Here is a 22,020-nt window from a genome sequence, read left to right on the forward strand (position 1 = left end):
TCTTCTGGCCCCACAAGAGGGCAGAAGAAGCCCTGAACTTATAGGCAACAAGCAAAAAATGAAAAATGAGGTGCTGAGGAATAATCCCAACTGATGTAGCATGGGCAACAAATGGAACTAGTTTTTAGCTGAGAACTCTGGGTCAAGTTATCTTCTCCAGGACGGAAGCTAACTTCTTTTTTTTATTTAAAAAGGTTTTTCTTTATTAGACATGAAAACAAATTTCTAATTGCTGTTCTTGACTACAAAGCTCTCAGAATTTTTTTTAATGTGACAGTTGAAAAATTTCTTTTGAATGGGAAAGATGGCAACAACCTGGATTTAGAAAGTACTGGATAATCTAGAAAAATAAACCCAAAACTTTAATTTCTTAAATCAAAGTTGGACCAAATAGAAGGCTGACTTCTAAAAGTTCTACTTGAACCCAATCCCCAAGACCCTGTACTGAACTATTTCAGGGTACAAGATGATTCACAGAGCTGACCTCTGCTCCATGATAATAAAAGAGCCAGGCCCGCACATCCTTAACACCAGCACCATTGTTCCCTTTCCCACTCCTACAGTCCTGTCAAAGCAACTCTCCATAAATAGTGAGAAAAACTTGAAACTAAAGAACATACTGTGGGAAAAGTGAAGTGCCAGCAAGCAGAGAGTAGACAAAGGAGACAGACAGTGAGCTGTGCCAGTTTAACTGATGACTTGATATCCAAGAATTCCGGGCACAGATAAACGAGTGAGTATATGTGCAGATTAGTTCAGGTTTATCAGACAACTCACTACTAGTTGCTCAGCAGGTCCGTCTTTCAACGAAAGCTTGGAAGATTGCTGGGACCACACAGAAGACTCTGAGAAGGAGCGATGCCTCAGGACAGGAGTTTCTGGTACTTGGGCTTGTTCTGCTTCTTCGTTTTCGTTATTTAAGAGTGAACCAAAATCTATTCCAGATTTTTGGAATTCGGTGTAAGTACCTTTTTCCATCACTTTTCCCTAAAATTACAACGACAAAAAAACAGATCTTAAGCGGGGGTAGGAAGGGTGGAGAGGGAGGGAGGTAAATCTGTATTTGTTTATTCTACCAAAAGACACTGACTAAAAAACAGCTTTGATCTTCTCCAGAGAAAAGTCTTTCACTTCTACAACATTAATTCCAGGCAAGTGTCTAGGATAGCAACTATTATGGGTCTAGAACTGTGACAAGCACTATGGGACACAGAAAGGAACTGGAGAACACAGGTTAAAAAAACCCACAGATAATCCAAGGCGATACAGAATAAAATACTGAAATGAATACATCAGAATAATAGGCTCGAAATATACATTGATCTGATTAAATGGAACAACGACTTCTTACACATCTATGTGCAGGGTACTCTGACAAGCACTGAGTGGTATACAAAGAAATGCAAAAGTGTGGCATGGTGGATATAGTATTTTAACTTGAAGGCAGGAAGTCCTCAGTTCAAATCCTGGTTCAGACACTTACAAATTTCATGACTTCTGGCAAGTCATTTAACCTCAGGGCCTAAGTTTCTTTACCTATAAAGTGAAGGGGGTTAGAATTACTAACCTTTAAGGTTTCTTCTAGCTCTGAAAAGTACTATCCAATGATAGTGGAAGGAGCTTGTAATACACTTGGAGAAAGGAGATATCAAGTGCTATGAACATTCAGGGAAGGGAGAGTCCCATGATCCCTGGAGTTCCTAGAGAAGGAAGGACTCAAAGAGAAAGGGTGGATAGGTTGGAATAGTAGGGAAAGGGAGATGAACAGTGGGACAGTCAAGGCAGAGAAGATGGCAGCGAGGGAAGAATGAGCATGCCCTCTGTGATGCAATTTTTCCAACATTTAAGGGTGTCTGTTCTAGACACTGAATTAAAAGATGACTATGGCAGGTTACTATCCAGCAGAAATAGTACTGGTAACAAAAATACCAGGTTACATTTACAAAACACTTTGTGGTTACAAAGGCCTTTATAACTATTGTCTTATTAAAATTTTATAACAACCTCATGAAACAGGCAGTGCGTTATTAGTCCCATTTTTACAGATGATGATACCGTGAATCAGAAAGTATCTCTCATCTGTCTTTCCCCTCATACTTCCCCAAACAACAGATCTACTAAGTTTCAGAGAGAACCCAAGCCCAGGGACTCCAAGTCCAGAGCTCTTTCCACTATCTTTAAACTTATCAATTGCTCTACAACCTCCAGAGATTTTTAAGTATCAGCCTGACAGTAAGGGTAACCATACCCAGGGCTGGCAGTTTAATGGAAAATAAAGGAAAGACCGATAGATCTGTCATTGGAAGACATTCATTCAAATCCAGTTGTGTGATCTTGGACAGTCAGTTTTCATCTTTTAGGGATTCAGTTTCCTCATCTGTAAAATTGCTGAAGTTAGATTATATGACTCCTAAGCTCCTATGACCTCTAAATCTCTGCTGCTAAGCATTTGAAGCAGATAATAAACAATACCAATTTTTGAAATACAGATGTAATGGATTGAAAAAATCAAGGAAAAAAACATGTGAAAATTTTTCCTAAACTCCTGTTACACCTATGGACCACATTCTTTCTATGATAGAGCAGAGTCCAGTTCTAATTAAAGATAAGAAATACTATTCAAAAAGCAACATAGAAAAGTCAAACCCCATGGTGTGGAGCATCTTTGCTGAGGGAAAAAACTGAAATCAGTGATTATGAATGAGACATCAATTCATGAACAGCAAATTTGACCTTGGAGTTGATGAAAATTCCAAATCAAATTGGGTTCAATGATTCTTTAGGAAAATGGCTAGCTAATTCCTAATTATGAAAACAAATATTTTGACCTAAAGTAGCCTATAAGTAAAATAATAAAAGTGCGTTCTTTTAATATAATTAATATAATATAATTAATATAATTGTGTAATTGGCATTGAAACCATAGCTAATTCAATTTATAAATACTATCTCATTTGAGCCTCATAATAACCTGTGAGTCTATTACAAATATTATCCCCATTTCATAGATCAGAAAATTAAGGCCAAGGAAGGTTGTCCGTTATCATACAGCTAGTGTCAGGAGATATTTGAACTAAGGTGTTCTTGACCCTAAATCCAACCATTTCCGCAGCACACCAGATTTTCACCCTAGACTTGTGTCTTCATGGGCCCTCCAATTCAGCCAAACCAGTTTCTTTACTCCTTCTGGACTAACACCTTAAGGTTCAGCTCATGCTGCTCCACCAATATGGAATGCCCTGCCTGACCTCTCCAGTCCACCAATCCCAACTCCTCCATCTTATCTGTTAAACCATTCTTAAAATATCCAGTTTAAAGAGTCTTTTTCCTCCTCTGAAGCCCTGGAGGAAAATTAAAATGGAATAATTCCTTTGTCAATTAATCATGCAGGCCTTGTGACAGCTCTTCTGTTATTGGGGTGGGGTGAGATGAGGTAGTTATTTGAATATGTTGCCATTATTTCGTTTTCCACACTGAGGTCTCAACTCCCCAACTAGACTATAATCCTCTGGATGGCAGGTACCAAGACTTATGCTTCTTTGTCGCTCCCATGGCACCAAAATCAGAACTTTATACGTTATCTCCAAAAACATTTGTTGATCTGACTTTTCATCCAAAGAGCAGAATGCACATGACAAATGGTATCTTATAACCTCTGCCTGACATGATTCCATTTGCCCAAAGTAATGTGGAAAGGCCCTAGATGAATACGAAGGAAGTAAAACTTCTCATCACAAAGGGAAAAGTCACTAAACTTAAAGAAGAGCTGGCTTCAGGGTTTGATTTGAATACCTAGTGCTTACATGTTCTTGAGAAAGGCATGTAACTTCTCTAAACCTCAGTTTGGAGTTTAAACAGTGAGGAATAGATTAGACAAAGGTACCTCTTTTAAGGTATCTTCCAGCTCCAAGTCTATGATCCCAGAAGCACAGCTAACACAGAACGTGACAATTCCTAATGGATACGTCATAACACTTTCAATTTACATGTAGCTACCACTATACCCCGAAATGGATTTTGTTGCCATTTTCCTATTCTTCTGTTATTAGCATATTAAGCATCTCATGTCTAATTATATTTGGTGATTTTGCCAAATCAACCTCCTCTCTGTTCCTCAATCCACCTCTCATCCTGGTACTTTGTACCCCTGCCTAACATGTGCTTCCTCCTCTCTTCTTTCAAGACATAACTCAAATACCACCTTTTACACAAAGCAGTTCCTGAATCTGCTCACTGTTAATGACCTCCCTCACAAATTATATTTATTTTATATTATTTGCATTAATTCTCTTAATATTTATTTAGTATGTATATTTGTGAATATACCTCTATCTATATGTACCCACTGAATATATTTATTCAGTATATACCTATACATATCTACTTCTTGTCTTCACCATTAGAATGTGCTTCAATGTTTCATTCACTCCATTCATTCATTTCACTGAATTTATATGCCCTACTCATAAACCGGCTCCTGACAAATAATTGGCATATAAAAATACTTGTTGATATAAAAGTGCCCCTTGATTACCATGTACAGATATGTCTGGCTCTTACAAGCCAACCAAAACATGTGGTACCTAGGCATATGCTCTCCAGTTGTGTTGGTAAACAAAATGGGCTCTTAGCACTCAGTTCCACCAAGTACCCTTGAAGAGTTTGGCCTTTGTTTCCTTGATTAGATTTGGCAGTTCTTGGTGAACTCCTTGCCTCAGGGGAGGGCCTAGTTTACACATGAGTTTGAGTGACATGTTTGGGACATCAGAGGCTTTTACACCACGTGGGTTTAAATCACCTCTTTGTGATGATTCTAGGTCACGTGGGTGAGTCGCATGTGTGACTCACCCTTGACCCTGAAAAAGATATAAAACCAGGGGTTGGCTTTCTCTTTTGCAGAGCTCTTGCCCACAGCCGTGGTGGTGCTCATGACTCTGGGCCAGCCCTTGTTACGAGCTCCCGGCCTGAACCTAGATGTTGGTAACTATGAATTGTATTGGGTTGGTCTGTCTATGTTTGTAATTTGTTTGTATTTGCTCCGAAGTTCAGGATGCTGGTTTTTTCCCCTGAACTAAGTGAATGGTATTTGTATGCTGAATTAAAGTAAGCTTGTCAACCCCTTAACGTTGCTTTCCTTAGCAAAGCAGATCAAAAGAACCTGGGCTTTTGCAGCGTGCTGGTAGTGGGCTCGTTGTTGGGGTTGTGTTGGTCTTTCCCCCCCACAGCAGCTGCTAGCCGGATTGTTGAAACACCAGTCTACAAACACACACAAGTGGAATATTCAATAAATATTCATTAATCACCCTCATTGATCCATCCATCCGGATGTGCTATCATGCCATATCTTTCCTCTTTTGGTGGACTAAATTCTTTGATAAGGCTGATCACAATAGAGGCTTCCACTTCCTTTCCTCTCATTCCCTTCTTGACTCTCTACAGTCTGATTTCTGATATCTCTAATGTTACTAACAATCACCTAATTGTCAGATCCAATGGCCTTTTCTCAGTCCTCATCTTTCTTGACGTATTTGCAGTCTTTGAGACTGTTGATCATCCCCTTCTTGATATTCTCTTCTCTCTAGATATTCTTGCCACTACTTATTTCTCACTCTCCTTTGCTGGATCTTTATCCAGATCATGCCCACTAACTGTAAGAGTTCTGGCTCTCTTCTTTTCTCCCTCTGTACAATTTCACTTGGTGATCTCATCAGCTCCCGTGGATATAATTATTATTTCTATGCTGATGATTATTAAATCTGTTCTCACCTCTCAGCATCCTCACTCAGGTTCCCAACCTAGGTGTCTTTCTCAACTACTCATTTTCTATCACCTACCCATATTTAATTTGTTGCCAAAGTATATCAATTTTACCTTTATAACATCTCTTCTGTATGCCCCCTTCTCTCTTCTGACTACCCTGACCACCTGATGTCCTCACACCTGGACTGTTACAATAGCCTGCTGACTGGTCAGAGAACCACAAAAATCTCTCTCCCCATTCCAGTACATCCTCCACTCAACTGTGAAAATGATTTTCCTAAATCAGAGGTCTGCTTAGGTCACCCCTCTACTCAAAAAACTCCGATGGTGTTTGGTCACATGCAGGACAAAATACAAAATCCTTTTTGGTGTTCAAAGCTTTTCATTACCTGCCCCTCTCCCTCTACCTTTCGGGTATTCTTATACCTTTACAGCCCCTCTATGTACTCTTGGATCCAGTGATGGTGGCTTCCTTGCCAACTCTGGGTTTTTCCACTGGCTTCCCCCCTATGAATGGTACTCTCAACCTTGCCTCCTAGCTTCCCTGGCTTCCTTCAAATCTCAGCTGAAGACCTACCTGCTGCAAAAAGGTCTCTCTTTCTATACATGTATGTGTATATATGTGTGTGTGTGTGTAAAAACTATTTATACATAGTTGTTTGCATGGTGATTCCCCCATTAGAATGTGAACATCATCTTGAGAGTGAGGATTTTCACTAACCTTTCTTTGTATCCCCAGTGCTTAGCAAAATGCCTGTCACATAGTAGGCAGATGCTAAATAAATGTTTATTAACTATGTGCTAGGCACCGCCCGAGATTCTGAAGATACAAATGCAATAAATGAAGTAATCCCTCCAGAAATCTTACACTTAGGAACAGACTGATCACCCACTATAACTTTCCTTGTGTCCCCTGATCAATAGTGTCGGGAGGTATGGAATCGTGGGAAAATGATTAGACTGAGAGACAGGAGATCTTGGGTCTGAAGCAAATCATTTGCCCACTTTATGACTCAGTTTCCTTATATAAAAACCAAAGGGACAGATATAAATTACTTCTATGTTCCTGTAACAGTAGGATTCTATAACTGTTGAGGCATCTATGAAAAAAGTCATATCAAGTACTCATTATTTACCAGTGAACAGTAAAAGAATCTGCATATTGAAAGAGTCAACAAATACAGTGAAAAATCTGTGTGGCTGTTTCAGTTGGCAATATCAGGGAACCATCATTTCCGATGCTGTTCCTTCTCCTAGTCTCTTAATATTTTCCACTGTTGCCCCCTCGTGTTGCAGAGGCAAACCTAGGTGCTGAGAGGCAGAGACGATTTAGGACCTATGAATGGACAGCATTCCCACAATGTATTAACAATGCAATTTCTAGAGAAATCTTTGATTTTTACGACCATGGAAGAACTGTAAAACTGGATATGATGAATATATCCATTGAACATTACAATAAATATTTATATTTTTGAAACAGTAGCAGTTTAACCTTTTTTAAGAAGGTAGAACATTTGACTACATATCCTAGTTGTAATCAGAAAAATGGAGCCTGTTCAAGTTGTTATGGGGGAAAAAAGAGGGAAATAAAATGTTCAGCTCAATTTACCCACCAATAAAAATATAACTGTAAATTGCTATAATACTGTGATGGAGAAAAATTAAACAGGTCTTTTTTTCTGAAAAGATATTTTCAGCATAGGACTCACTGTCACAGCTTGTTAATGTTTGGAATATAGTAGCCAAGATTTTTTGAGGATTTTATCATTGGTAAGGACTTAATAGGAATAACCAGATTTCCTCACCACATTGGATTTTTAAATGTTTTAATAAATGCATTTGGTTTATTCTGTTACTGACTGTGAATCTGTTACCAAACATCATAAGAGCCAGATATACTCTATGGCTATCACAAAATACCTTCAAAAGAACAGACAGGTTAAGCATTCAAAGACTACAGCACATCAAATAATTTCTCTTTAATTCTTGTCTGTCACCAAAGTCCTCCTTCAGTATCACACAGTGACACAGAGATGACAATGCCAGTGGAACATAGGCTCTGATAGGACCTACCAAGCTCAAAAACACTTGGGGAACAGGCCCTGGGACAAAAAAGAAGAACTCATACCAAAAGAAATGCCTAGCTAGATTTGGAGAGGCTTTGTACCAAGATGGCCCCCAGGTGATGAATTTTTCTAAGCACAGCTATTCATGAAGGCCACCTCCTAAGCAATACCCATGGCACAGCCACATTTGGCTCAGCTGGAAAAAAGTCCCATGCTAAGGAAAATTACAGATCTTTCTGAAGCACTAAAGTAAACAACTCTTCTTTGGAGGAATCATAGTATCCTCGATTTTTAAAGCCAGAAGTGACCTTAGAGGACATCTAAGATAACCCTCTTGCTTTACACATAAGGAAACTGAGGCAGAGACACTGGTGACATAAAATTTTTAACGACTTACATCTTTTAATATCAGAATCTGGGATGCATCCTTGAGGTACTGTAACTGATGAGTCACCAAAATCCGGATCTTCTCATGCAAAGTTTGGCTAATACAGCTAGAAAAGCCAAAGACACAGGACATGAAAACAAAGTAAGAGGAACATACCAAAGATACTTTTTTCAATTTCAACACAAAATTTAGCAAAACACAACAAAGCAGCCATGTTCTGAATGATGTCGGAAAGAGCTGATAATGAATCCGCAACCAGCTAAATGTGAAAGCCTTTTTAATATAATGGACTTTCTACAGAAATGAGCATTTTAAAGTTCATGTACTATAGGCAATCCAAACTCCAAATGTTCTTTCTCTCTGTTGTCTATCTCCCATGCAAGAAATATCCTTCCACTTTACCTCAACCTCCTAGAATTCATCGTTTCTTCGGTCTAAGGATCGAAATTAATCCTTTCCCGATATCCCAAGCTGCTTGTGCTTTCCTCTTAAAAAATTTAATAATTATTTTGCATATGTTTCATACACTTATTTAAATATATGTTGTTTTTCCTGATAGAGGGAAGCTCCTTTGAGGACATGAACTATTTCATTCTTGGACTTTCCATCCCCAGGTTCCTGGCACATGGTAAATATCTAATAAATACTGGCTGACTAGCTGATGTCCAAAACAGAAATCATTATCTTTCCCCTTCAAACCTCGTCCTCTTCTCAACTTTGCTATTTCTGACGAAGGCACCGATATCATTTCAATCACCCAAGTCCAGAATCTTTGCATCACCCTCAGCTCCTCACTGCCCTCACCCTGCAAATCCAAGCAGCTGCCAAATGTTATTATTTCTAACTCAAAAAGACATCTCTTGCATCTCTACTTTTTGCCTCTCACACCACAGAAAATAGCATATATTTCTAATTATATGCCAAATGTCATATAAAAAAATACCTGTGATAGTCAGGTGAAAATGACTTGTGAATAAGGATTCATATGAAGACTATAGAATACAAGAAACAGACGTGTGTCTGTCACCTATCGTCTGCATTAGCATGGTGCCTGGTACGTGATAGCTCATTAAGAATGCCTCCTGATTAATGTAGCAAGAATGAGAACTAATAGATGGGCAGCCTTACTCTAGTACCCTAAAAATGATGAAAGGGTTGGGGGAGGAAGGAAAGAAAGGAAGGAAGGAAAGAGAAAGGGAAGGAAAAAGAATGAGTGAAAGATAAAGGGAAGAACTCAGGAAATTTTTAAACTAAAATTTTATAGCGTTATGATTTAGTATAACACACGATCTAAATATTCTGGGAATACATGAATTCCCACTCATTCCCCGTGCCTTCCAAAGATATTAATAGCTGATAAAATGTAAGCATCCTTAGTAACACACAGTTAAAACTTTCACAACTTTCAGCAGACACGTGAAAGAAGCAAACGCAGTTAAATGGCAAGTGAAGGTAAATTTGTTTCATCTTTAAAACAAAACATTTCTGAACGACAACAAAACCACCATCCTTTATGATACATTGTTCAATCCAATTTTCTAAGTCATTGAAACCATTCTCCAGTTGCTGTTGAGCGATTTTACAAATTACATTCGTGATCTCAGCCTTAAGTTCCTACAAAGAATGTGGTTTTGATTGGCAAACAAGAGTTGGAACATGCTTACTTTTATCACGTGTATATCTAAAGTTATTAAAGCTTAAAGTTGCTCAAGAACTTTATAAATACCCCGTCTGTTCAGAGATATGCAGAAAAGGCTTTTCGATGGGCATGATAACACTGAGCAATTAAGGTACCCGCCTTTGGACACAAGACTGACCCTACAGAGCCAAGCAGGTCAGGCTATTCGAGTTGTTCTTCTGATGGCAGTAATGAGTTTGTTCTTAGCCAGTCACACTGAGGAGTGAGGTCCCTACCTTATGATCTAAGGTCTAAAGTTTGCGCGATGGCAGAAGGACTGGGTCAATAACTACTTGGAGAGGATGAGTGATCTCTCTCTAAACGTCAAGGAGCTTTTACTTTATCACCCGGCTACATAAAATCATCAATGGCTTCCCCTTTGCATTTGAAGCCCTCCACAACCTGGCCCTGATGTGTAATCCATTATCCCATTTAATAAATTCTTAAGCATCTGCCTGGGGCACAGAGTCACACAGTCTATATAAAACAAGAGACAAGACTGGAACCCAGGATTTCCTGAGTCTAAGATCAGTCTTCTATCCACTGTATTTCACTATCTCCCTAAGACTATAAATTGCAAGAGCAACTTATCCATTTTGGTAGTAGGAATTTTCTCCGCATGAGTTTCCTATACTAATAAAATCACAGGGCCAATCTAGTCCAGGAAGTCATGGCAGAGAGGACAGAGAACTGGCCTCAGAGCCAGCCAGACCTGGGTTCAATTTCTGCATCTGATATACACTGGTTGAGTGACCCTGAACAAGTCATTTAACTTTCCAAGTCTTCTTTAGTATCAACATATACAGCATATATAGTATTAATATAGTATATATTACATATGGCCATATATAATATATTATCGTGTTTATATGTTTTTATATGTCATTATATATTACCGTATTATATATAGTATATAGCATACGGAGTATTACCATAGTATAGTAAATTAGAGTATTCCCTAATACTATGGATTCAGTTTCCCACATTGATTTATATCTGTACAGGTCCTGATCATGATACATCTCCATGTATACATACAAACAATATATGTCAACACAGGTCAGCACCTTTTCTTCATATAACAAGTATATGTTAAATACAAAATCTGAATCCTGGTCTTCTTGGCCTGAGGCCAGTTCCTAAAGTAGATATGTGTGTGTGTGTGTGTGTGTGTGTGTGTGTGTGTGTGTGTGTGTACACATAAACACACCCTTCGTTCTAGGAAAACTCACAGTCATTTTAGAACCTTGCCAGTTACTGCCCCCTTGTTTCCTATGGCTCTCCCTACTTGAAATGCCCTGTCTTTTCCTCTATACTAGTCTGTCCTTCACAAATGCTTTTGCTTGGTTCCCAGATCTCAGCATCTCACGCGATGCCTCTTTGTTCTTTGGTACTCATGGGCTAGTGATTATGGCACTTATCATAAAATGGCTGTGATAACTGTTTTCATATATACATGCATTGTCTCCACAATGAGCTCCTAAGGTTTAATTAAAGTCAAAGTACTGGAGACACAAAGACAAAAATAAACTATCCCCTGCCCTCAAAGCGCTTACACTTCACTGAGGGGATACATTGACATAAATAAGAAAATACAAAACAATTTGAGGTAGGGAAAGGATTCACAACGGGGATGCCAGGAAAGATATCAAAGCAGAGGCGACCCTTGATCTGAATCTTGAAGGAATATGAGGAAGCAAGAAGAAAGGAAGGAGCAACGGCCTCTACAAAAACAAGGAGATGGGAGAAGGAAATTCGGTTCAGAGAACAACTCTTAATCAGGTTATATTACAAAGCACACAAAGGGAGTAAATCAAATCAAATGGGGTAATACATTTAAATAACTAGGTGAATCTTAAAGCACTAAATAAATGCTCTCTATTAAGTAATTATTAACATGGAATAAAGTCTGGGAAAGTTGATAGGAGCGAGATTGTGGAGGGCTTTAAATGCCAGGCTGATGAAATTGTATTATATTTTAGAGTTGAAAGGCAGCCACTGAAGATTTTTGAGCTAGGGAGTGATATGATCAGACCTATGCTTCAAGAAGATTATTTTGGTAGTGAAGACGATAGGGCAGGGAGAGCTTAGAAAGGAACAATTAAAGGGTTGAGTAGGCCAGGCAAGCAAGGGATGAGGGCCAAGACCATGGAGGTGGCCATTTGAATAAAGAAGACAGGAGGAGATATTGAGCGTGTTTGGGGAGAGATTTTGTTGTTGTTTTCTAGACTAGATCTGTGACATTATGAATTTAGAGAGCTCCTGGAAAAGATCTCTCTCTAGTATTATAGACTGACACCCCCTCTCCAACTTATAGTCTTAGAGAGATACCTGGAGCATTGAGTGATTAAGTGAACTCCTCAGATTAAAAAAGCAACTCTGTGGGACCTGAATGCAGGGCCTTCAGACTCCAAGGCCATCACTGGCTATCACACAGCATGAGCTCTTGCAAGGGAATTTATAGAGGAAGAGCTTAAAAGACTTTGTAATTGATTGGATATTTAAAGGAGGGAAAACTCAAAGATGAATATGAAGTTACAAATCTGAATCACTGAGAACATGGCAGGACTCTCATTAGTGATAGGAAGTCAGGAGTAAGGATGGATTAAGAAAGACGGATGATGGATTTTGGTACAAACATAACAAGTTTAAGATGCCAATAACTGATACAAGTAGAGATGTCCAACAGGTAGCTCTTAAGGCAGGGCTGGAGTCACACGTGCAGAAATAGATGGTGAAGACAGGAGAATGAGTAAGACTGTTATGGAAATAAATATAATAAGAGGAGCAAAGCCAATCTAAAAAAAGAACCTTATAAAATGCCCACAGTTAAGGGATCAGGAAGAGTTTAAGGAGACAGTAAAAAAGATAGCACTAAGAAGTTAAAAAGATAGGAGAGGCAGCATGGGCATTCTAAAAAAAGAGTTTCCAGAAGAGGAGGGAAGTCAACAATACAAAGATGTCAAGCAGAATGGGGACTGAGAAATGGCCACAGTTTTGGTGGTCAGGAAGGCAGTGGTGCCTTCTAAAGCGGCTGTTTCAGAAGAGTGGTATAGGTAGAAAAGCCAGATTGCAAGTAGCTAAAGGAGGAAGGAAGGGAGTGATGAAGAAACAGCCATTGCAGGTGCTGAGAAGTTTCCAAACTGTTTAGCAGTGAAGGGGAGGACAGAGATGGGATGGCATTTAGTTGGAAGAGTGGTGGTACACAGTGTGTTTTCATAACTTATTCTCACTCCAGTTATAAGTATAAATGGAAATAAATACCATTGTAGTAATTTATCCTCATTCCAATTAAAAGTTTAAGTGGAACAAATTCATTATTTTACTTCTGAAGTCTTCTTGGCTATCACTTCCTCTTTTTAAAAAAATAATATTTTATTTTTCCCCCAATGACATGTAAAGACAATTTTTAACATTTGTTTTTTTTTTTTAATTTGAATTCCAAATTCTCTCCCTATCTCCTTTTCTTCTCCCTCCCTTCGACAGTAAGCAGTTTAGGCTATCACTTTCTTAAATGGTAAAGAGATGCAAAAATAAGTGATGTGTTTTAAGTTAGACCACAAATTGTAGGTCAGACTAGAACCTAAGCTTGGAATCTATTTGCCCCTAAGGTATGCCTTTTCCATCTTAAAATAAAGAGGAAAAAAATAATTATTTGCCATCATGTCATCATCCCACAATTCTCCTAAAACAAAGGAATGCATTGTTCTTTTTTAAAACCAGACATGTCAAACAGAATGATGCCCAGATTTACTCTTAGAAGATCACTGAAACCTAAAACAAATTATTTTCGAAACAAAAACTTACTGGTCAAATAAGTGCCTTCCAACTTCTGCATCCACTGCACTGAGAGGATCGTCAAGGAGATAGATATCTGCATCTTGATACACGGCTCTAAAAGAAACAAGAGACATCAGACTCAACGATATTAAATAAATATGACTGCCTTTTGCCTAATCCATGGCAACAATTAAAGAGTAGTAAAACGTATTCATAAAATCAGAGTATTTTAAGATCTGGGAGCAAATTCTAGTTCAATCTTTCTTTTACAGATGGAGAAACTGAGGGTCAGAGAGTTGAAGTGATTTGTCTAAGACCTGAGATCGAATGAACTAATGGCAAAGCCAGGACTACTACTACTCTAATCTCCCGGCTTCTTGTCTGCTCCTTGAGCATCACACCATACCACCTGTAATCCCTATTCCAAGAAATAAAATCAGAACGATAGCTGAAGTAGCCGCAGAAGAAAGAAAATGTGGTATTGGGTCAAGAAGGCTTGCCACAGCATCAAGAAGAAATGGGTTCAAATCCCTTCTGGGACACACAAGACATGCGACCCTTCACCTCTCACTGTTCCAGTCTCAAAACCTTAAATTGGAGAATATGTGCCTATCTCCACTGGTAGGAGTTTCTTCATTCAGAGTCTCCCACAGTGATAAAATCATAGCTTGGAGTCAAAGAAAAACTGCTAACGTACTACTTACCTTGCTAGATTTATTCTAGCTTTCTGTCCTCCACTTAGTGTAGTGCCCCGATCACCTATCAGAGTTAAGTCACCATCTTCTAAAAGTTGTAAATCCTATGAGAAAGAAAGGAAAGGAATTATACATTTGGGAATTGGGAAGGGAATGAGCATTTACAAAGCGCCTACTAGGGGCAGGCACTGTGCTAAGTACAAATACCATCTCATCTGATCCTCACAAAAACCCTGTATGGCGAATACTTTTATTATCCTTATTTTACAGTTGAAGAAACTGAGGCAAACTTGGCCAAGGACACACAGCAGCACAGCCCGGATTCAAATCCCAAATCCTGAGTGTTTACTCTGTATTTCTCATGATTTACCGAGAAGCAACTTAGGTCAGTACATAGAGATTCCAATGGTTAATCGCAAATGTAACTGAAATAGAGACAATATGAAAACAAGTGGAAATTTATTACTTCTCTTCCTTCTATTTTCAAACACCAAGCCGTGAATGAACTGGCCTCCCTATCTAACTTATTATCACCTAGTCTTTTATATTGCCAGAGTGCTTTATGATCATTTTTATTTGCTATTACTCATAAAAATCAGGAGGGGGGAATGGTACAGTCATCTCTGATTCACAGAAGAAAAATTAAAAGATGCAACTGTGACTATTCTATAATTTTTTGAGGCATTGAGAAAGGAAAAATGTCAGAGTTGGCAGGAATATAGTAAATGTGGGAAGTAACACTGTACCTGTGGGGTCTCCAGAGGTGTTTCCAAATTCAAGTGTTATACGTGGGGAAAGATTAAACACAGGAACATATCAAGGCTAGATTTTTGAATATGTATTACCTATAAATCTCTGAAAAGTGCTTAGGGATGAAATATTATACATAGATTAAATATAAGATAATGTGGTGTTTTCATCTCTCATAAGAACATAAGGAATTTCAACATGGGCCAATGTTACCTAGACATATAAATCTCTCAACTCAAAAATTCAAGTAACACTAGCACATTCTTACATACTGGAATTCATTTATGTATTTGGATGCACTCAAAATTAGCTATGTTTATAATATTGTCATCTGAAATGTGTTCAGAACTTCTAATATGCTTAATTAAAAAAGAGGTGTCCTTAGCCAATACTGCTTAGTGGAAGATGTAGCACTAGTTTTCACCAAATTTGCAATAGTTTGCTAAAAATCAAAATATCAGGGAAACTCCAGGCTTTTAAGATGACTACAAAAATTATCTTAAAATAGTATTAGAATAAATGTGTTATTTTAAACAATGAAAGAAGAAAAGGAGACTATAAAGAAGTCACATAATAACTCACAATACTAATTTCCATTCATACTATTCTTGGTTTGTAAATTGTACAAGTGGAAAACAGAAAATAAAATGTGCGTTGTGTTTTGTGAGTATATGTGTTTGATGTTGGCTGGAGAGAAGAGGAGTACAACAAGTTTGTTTTGAATATGTGAACAGTATGCATAGAAAAAGTTTACACAGACATACCTAATTGCATCCAATGATAGCCATATCTAGAGCCAACGAGGGTAAAAGAAATTTACCTGATAATTTTATTATGTATGTAAAAGAAATAGTAAATTGTAAATGATTGATTTGAAGTTTCATGTGCAATCATCATTTTATTATACTATGTTATAGAAATTTTTTTATTCCATAGATTAAAAAGAAATTTTAAAAAGAAAATAGCCACAGTTTTAGAGCAAAATAACTGGTTTTCTTGTGATTATTGTCTACTAATCAGTACCATACTGCTATTTGGGAATCCTCCTAAATTAAAAAAGAGGTCAGCCGTATGGTAAGCAATGGCATTAGACTGTAAGTTCCTTGAGGACAGGGGCTATCTTTCCTCTTTTATTTGTATCCCCAATGCTTAATAAATGCTAGTTGACTTCTTTGATAGTTCAAAATGAAATGTCACTGCAAATACTAGAATAATAGCATACAATTAAATACTAAACTTTCATTTGAAAATTAGTGGATGATAGAAATTGGATCCCAGGCCCTCAAACAAATCAGGGTATGTCCAAATTCTAATGAAAGCTAAAAATAAAATGAAAAGCATTAATATTATAGGTTTTTAGTCTACATAGGCTCACATGTATCACTTCTGATCCTGGAAATTACAGGCAGGGGAAATTTCACTTTAAAGGCCTAGAAACAAAGAGAATCCACAAGTCTACATAATGTCTAGAAGGTTAAAATTCCAAGTGTTTCTTGAGTTTTAAAGCCAAACTAGGGGCAGCTAGATGGCACAGCGAGTAGAGCACCGGCCCTGGAGTCAGGAGGACCTGAATTCAAAGGCAGCCTCAGAAACCTGACACATTAGCTGTGTGACCTTGGGCAAGTCACGTATCCCCAACTGTCCTGCCTTCCCCCCTCCAAAAAAAATAAAGCCAAACAAATGAACTAAAAATCATCACTGGTGACATCTATTAACGTTTTCTGAATGCAGCACAGGCTGAGGCCTCAGTAAGAAAATAAATAAGGACAGTGGAATACTGAACTCGAGCAGTGGTTGATGCAGATCCATCCAGAGTCCATGAGTTCAGCCTGGCCACAAGCCACAAGCAGGAGCTTATTCAAAAGTAGGATAAAGGAATAATGATGACTTACAGTGGCTAGTCATATGTGATACATAAGCAGCTAGGTGGTAAAATGGACAACTCAATTCAAATCCTACCTCAGACATTTACCAGCTACAGGACCCTGGGCAAGAAACTTAACCTGTCTGCCTCAGTTTCTTCATTTGCAAAATGGTGATAATAACAGTACATACCTTCCGGTGTTATTATGAGGATCAAATGAGATATTTGTAAAGCACCTCGCAAACCTTAAAGCGCTATATAAAAGCTGTTACCGTTATTTTTATTTCAAAGAACAGAAGCTACTGTTTTTGTTATAAAAGGTAAGCTTATCTTTAAAGTCAGAAGGGTTTTGGGGTTAAAATAGACTAGAAAGTAGAAAAATGTGTCAGTCCCCAACTGTTCCCCTTCCAATTCACTTCTTCTCCCTTTCAGCCACTGCCCCATAAAATGTTCTCATGTCCTTGAGCTGTAAATCGTAGATTCTCGATATCCCCTCAGTTCCACCATCTAGAAAAAGAAGCTAATATAGCACCTACCTTACTAGATTGCTGAAAGAATCAACTGAGGTAACAAGTGTAAAATCCCTTTGTAAATCTTGAGGCATTATATAAAAGCTGGTAATTAATATTATTGGGACAAATAATTATGATGCAAAAATGTTTTTACTGCAATACAATGGCCCCAGCTCCATCTGCTCCAATATTCTTTTGCATCATAATTTTAGTAGAGTGCACACAGTTGCACTTCTCTTCAGTAAAGACAACCTATTAATTACTGATTTTTAAAAATTCATTTGTTGCTATGTTACTCTATTCCACTCATCTTCAATGATCTGTGTTGTTTATTATTTCCTCTCTTTCTTTAAAACATACTAATTATTTAATCAGAAGAAAATATCAAAGTAAATTTTGCACTGAATAAAAGAAAAAAGTCAAGGCGAACCTAATAAAATGTACGTTAAATAGCCTCTCTTTACCTCCTTAGTGTTATAAAATGCTACTCAACAGATACTCTCTACAATACTCAAAAGTCACCAGGCAAACAAAATAACTGTTTCTTCACAAAGCTAGCTTAACATCCTCTGTACTATACCTTTGAAATTCAGGCCCAATCCTTTCCATAGAGAGCATAAAAGCACAGCAGGATGTCCAGACTGCATTGTCCAGACCCAATGGAAAGAGCCCTTTAGCACTATTATTCACTGAATTTTAAATCCATAAGAACACAATATGTAAAAGTGTTAATTTGAAGAAAAGGATCACAATAAGCTAATTTCTATTTTTGCAATGTTATTTTCATGATACTTTGATTGTCATCAATTTTGTTAAATCATTAATTTTGTTAAAATTTAATTGCAACACAAAATATCCAACCTGGCCTTTTGCTATTAAACTTGATCTAACCTCTAGAAACACAAAACCTCCCTCTAGTGAATGTAGGCAGTATTACAGGATTTTTTAAAAAATGAGCTTTCATAACCCCACTTGCCTTATTTAACACAAATATAGATACTATATTTGTTTGTTACTTTTTTAAGATGGTCTTTTCAATGTTCTCAGCAATACAATGATCCAAGACAATTCTGAACGACTTATGATGAAAAATGCTATCTATCCCCAGAGAAAGAACAGATGGAGATTGAGTACAGATCAAAGCATGCATTCCTTTTTTACGTTATTTTTCTTGGTTTTGGGGGTTTTTTTGGAGGGGGGGTTCTATATTTTCTTTCGCAACATGGCTACTATGGAAATATGTTTTGTATGACTACACATGCATAATCTGCATCAAATTACTTGCCTTACCAAAGAGGGGAGAGAGGAGGAAGGGAAGGAAAGAATTTGGAACTCAAAATTTAAAAAAAAATGAATGCTGAAAACTGTTTTCACATGTAATCTGAAAAATGTTTTTTTTTAAAAAATGGTTCTTTCAACCTCGTAAATTAAAACAAAACAGTCATTCGAAATGAAAAAATGGACCTCTCTCTTTCTTTGCAGAGGTAGGAGACTGTGGGTATGGAATATTGTAAGTATTTTCAGTTTTGCTGACGTGCTTTCCCCCTCTCTTCCTCTTTTAATTTTTCTTACTAGGTATGGTTCTTTGGATAGGACAGTAGAGAGTGAAGGGGAAATTTTTTTAAATTATCTTTTGTTCTTTTATCACTTTCACTGGTGATAGAAAAACAAAAGAGAGTTAAAAAAAGAACAGTACAAAGTTGGATTCAAGCAATTCTAAATGAAATGAAATGAAAGCTTACCTTTTTTAGGGCACATGCCCTTATTACTTTGTCATACTTTTCCTTATCATAGCTTTTCCCAAATAAAATGTTACTTCGAACAGTTCCTGAAAATACCCAGGGTTGCTGAGAAACATAGGCAATTGTTCCTTTTACATTGACCAATCCCTTATACTTCGGCAGTTCACCAAGCACAGCACTTAAAAGAGAAGACTGAAAAAAAAATTAACCAAGTCATATAGTGACCATAAAAGAAGAATGACTGTATATAAATTACTGGAAAACATTAGCTCGGCTTTTTCATCTACACTACTTTTCCAGCCTGAGCACAAGGTCAATGTTTCAATGTTTACTTTCTTTAATGGTGAAAAAATGGTAAGTTGAACATTTTGAAAATGGTAATAGGGGACATATCTCGATCGACAAAGTAACCCATTGCTTGTTTAAATACAACAATAAAAATGAATTACAATTCCAAAACACAAATTATAGACTCTACCTAAAACCACTTTGCTGATTAAAAGGCTGATTTTTGCTGAAAGTAATACTGCCTGGATATTCTTGGCTAGAACCTCAGGTACATCCTGTGCACTTCTATTGCACATATTATATCTTAAGGCAGATGATACCTACTATACAAGAGTCCTTAACTTAATGTAATAGATGTTTCTTCCAAAATTGCAACCAAATCAAATGATACTTTTAATGTTCTGGGTCTACTAATTCTATAGCTATCCGCAGGACATTTTGTAAAGCAATTTAATTTTGTAAACAACAAAACTTGTGAAAAGGTACTCACAGCATAATCATTCCCTAATCTATGTTCTCTGAGTTTGGATTTCCATTTCTTATGGCTTAAAAAAAATACTGCCTTCGGTTTCCTCACTTTTAAGATGAAGAAGATTGGACTAGATAATCTCTATGACTGATTATATAATTTTAGGTGTACTCCTGGCCCTCCATATATGCTCTTGTATATTGGCTGAGCCAAACTTATAAACGGGCTATCATTCAAAAGGTTTTTAGTCAGCTGTTGGCAATGGTGATTGAGTTGTCCCACAGAAACCCTTTTGCATAGTGGCTAGGCTGTCAGACCATCTTACTGATCCTTATGTATTAACAATATATAGAATCAATCTGCCATTTGTTATGATATTTGTACAGAGAAACACTCAAACAGTTCCTATGTGGCGTGCCACACTGGAAGATGAAACACAAAGTAGGGAAGTCCCTTTCCTGGCACCCTACTGACATGCCAAGGAGCGGAAGCTGGGGTTCTGCTACCTCTAACCCACGGCTGGTAGACCCATGGTCAAGAACGAGGGCTCCAAAAGGGTGGAGGCTGTGGGAAATTGAAATGGGGAAAGGGAAAGTCACTAAAGGAAGCAGGCAAGGTCCATGGATGGCACAGAAACCTTGGGGTCAGGGCTAAAAGATTTAGGTGGTAAACTCCTAGAGATATTCATCCTGGTCTTGCTTCCCTATTACCACTTCCTTCTTCTCCCAAACAGACCTTGGGTTCCCAAATAAACCCTGGTCTGCTTTCCTTTCCATCGTTACCATCAGCGGCTTCTGATCAGTGTTTTCAATAACTTCTTGCATAACTCCTTTTTATGGCCTTGAAAGAACGACATAATCCCACTGTAGACTCAGGGGTGGGACAGAAAGGTGAGGTTCGGGGATCAAGGGAACATCGTGGATCTGCGAGGAAGTAGGAAGAGCTTTCAATAGCTCTGTTCCTCAGCTTCCTCCTTTCTATCTATAATGCTATTCCGGGCGGGTGATGAAACATGCTACTGACCTTTTGAAAGAGAGGCACCTGGGACATTGTTTTTTGTCATGACCAATGTATAAATAGATAGATAAGATGGATACGGATAAAGACTTATAGATCTATATATAATATTTTGTTGTTCCGGCTGAATCGCTTCAGTCATTTCTGACTCTCTGTGACCCCACTTGGGGCTTTCTTGACAAAGACACTTGAATGGTTTGCCATTTCTTTCTCCAGGTGAGGAACTGAGGCAAACAGAGTTAAATGACCACATAGCTAGTAAGTGTCTGAGGCCAGATTTGAACTCAGGTCCTCCTGACTCTAGGGCCAACACTCTATCTACTGTGCCACCTAGCTGCCCCGAAACATATTTTAAATATACACATATACAGTGCACAATTTATATGTGAAAATATGTGTATGTATGCGTGTATGTATATGTGTATATAACCAGAGTTTTATGTCACAATGAGTGGGATATGGAAGGGAGAGATTGATAAAAGTAAAATTTAATTTTAAAAAGTTATATTGTTCTGTTTCGAATCCAACTGGGTGAATAGAAAGAAGCATGGGTGCTGAGGAGAAAGCAGAGGGTGTGGTTCCAGGCAATAATGAGCAGGGAGAGAAAACCCAAGTGATAGCAGTAGGGGAAGAGAGTTTCAGAGACGACCAAGGGTAAAGGGCATCCTTATCTGATGACCTATCTATGTACAAATTCTAAGTAAATTTTTTCAAGCAAATGGCTCTTACTGAGTTGGATTTGTACCTTACGTAAAGAATTGTAAGAGCAGGGGTCTATTCTCCCGAAAGAAAACCCCTGAACACTTTTTATGATAGCAAGGACCTGGAAACAAAGTACATGCTCATCTGTTGGGGAATGCCTACACAAACTAAGACATATGAATGTAGTGGGATATTACTGTGCTATGAGAAATGATGAACAGTGATGAATACAGAGAAACGTGGAAAAGATTTGTACTAACTCATGTAAGATAAGCAGAGTAAGAAAGCAATCTGCCCAATGACTAC

The 22,020-nt window shown here is 37.9% G+C and overlaps 1 protein-coding gene across 1 annotated transcript in view; it reads right to left on the minus strand.

The window, feature by feature from the left end:
* Positions 1-22,020, minus strand: part of ABCC4 (ATP binding cassette subfamily C member 4) — a 286,747-nt gene that overhangs the window by 160,445 nt on the left and 104,282 nt on the right. Inside the window, exons 11-15 of the mRNA XM_036757037.1 lie at positions 19,239-19,430; positions 14,380-14,474; positions 13,703-13,789; positions 8,227-8,323; positions 778-987 (exon numbers count right to left, since the gene is read on the minus strand). Of these exons, the coding sequence (XP_036612932.1) occupies positions 778-987; positions 8,227-8,323; positions 13,703-13,789; positions 14,380-14,474; positions 19,239-19,430 (681 nt within the window). The remainder of the gene's footprint in view (positions 1-777; positions 988-8,226; positions 8,324-13,702; positions 13,790-14,379; positions 14,475-19,238; positions 19,431-22,020) is intronic.

Source organism: Trichosurus vulpecula, chromosome 4 (assembly GCF_011100635.1).
Source record: "Trichosurus vulpecula isolate mTriVul1 chromosome 4, mTriVul1.pri, whole genome shotgun sequence".
In the NCBI taxonomy this organism is placed as follows: Eukaryota; Metazoa; Chordata; class Mammalia; order Diprotodontia; family Phalangeridae; genus Trichosurus; species Trichosurus vulpecula.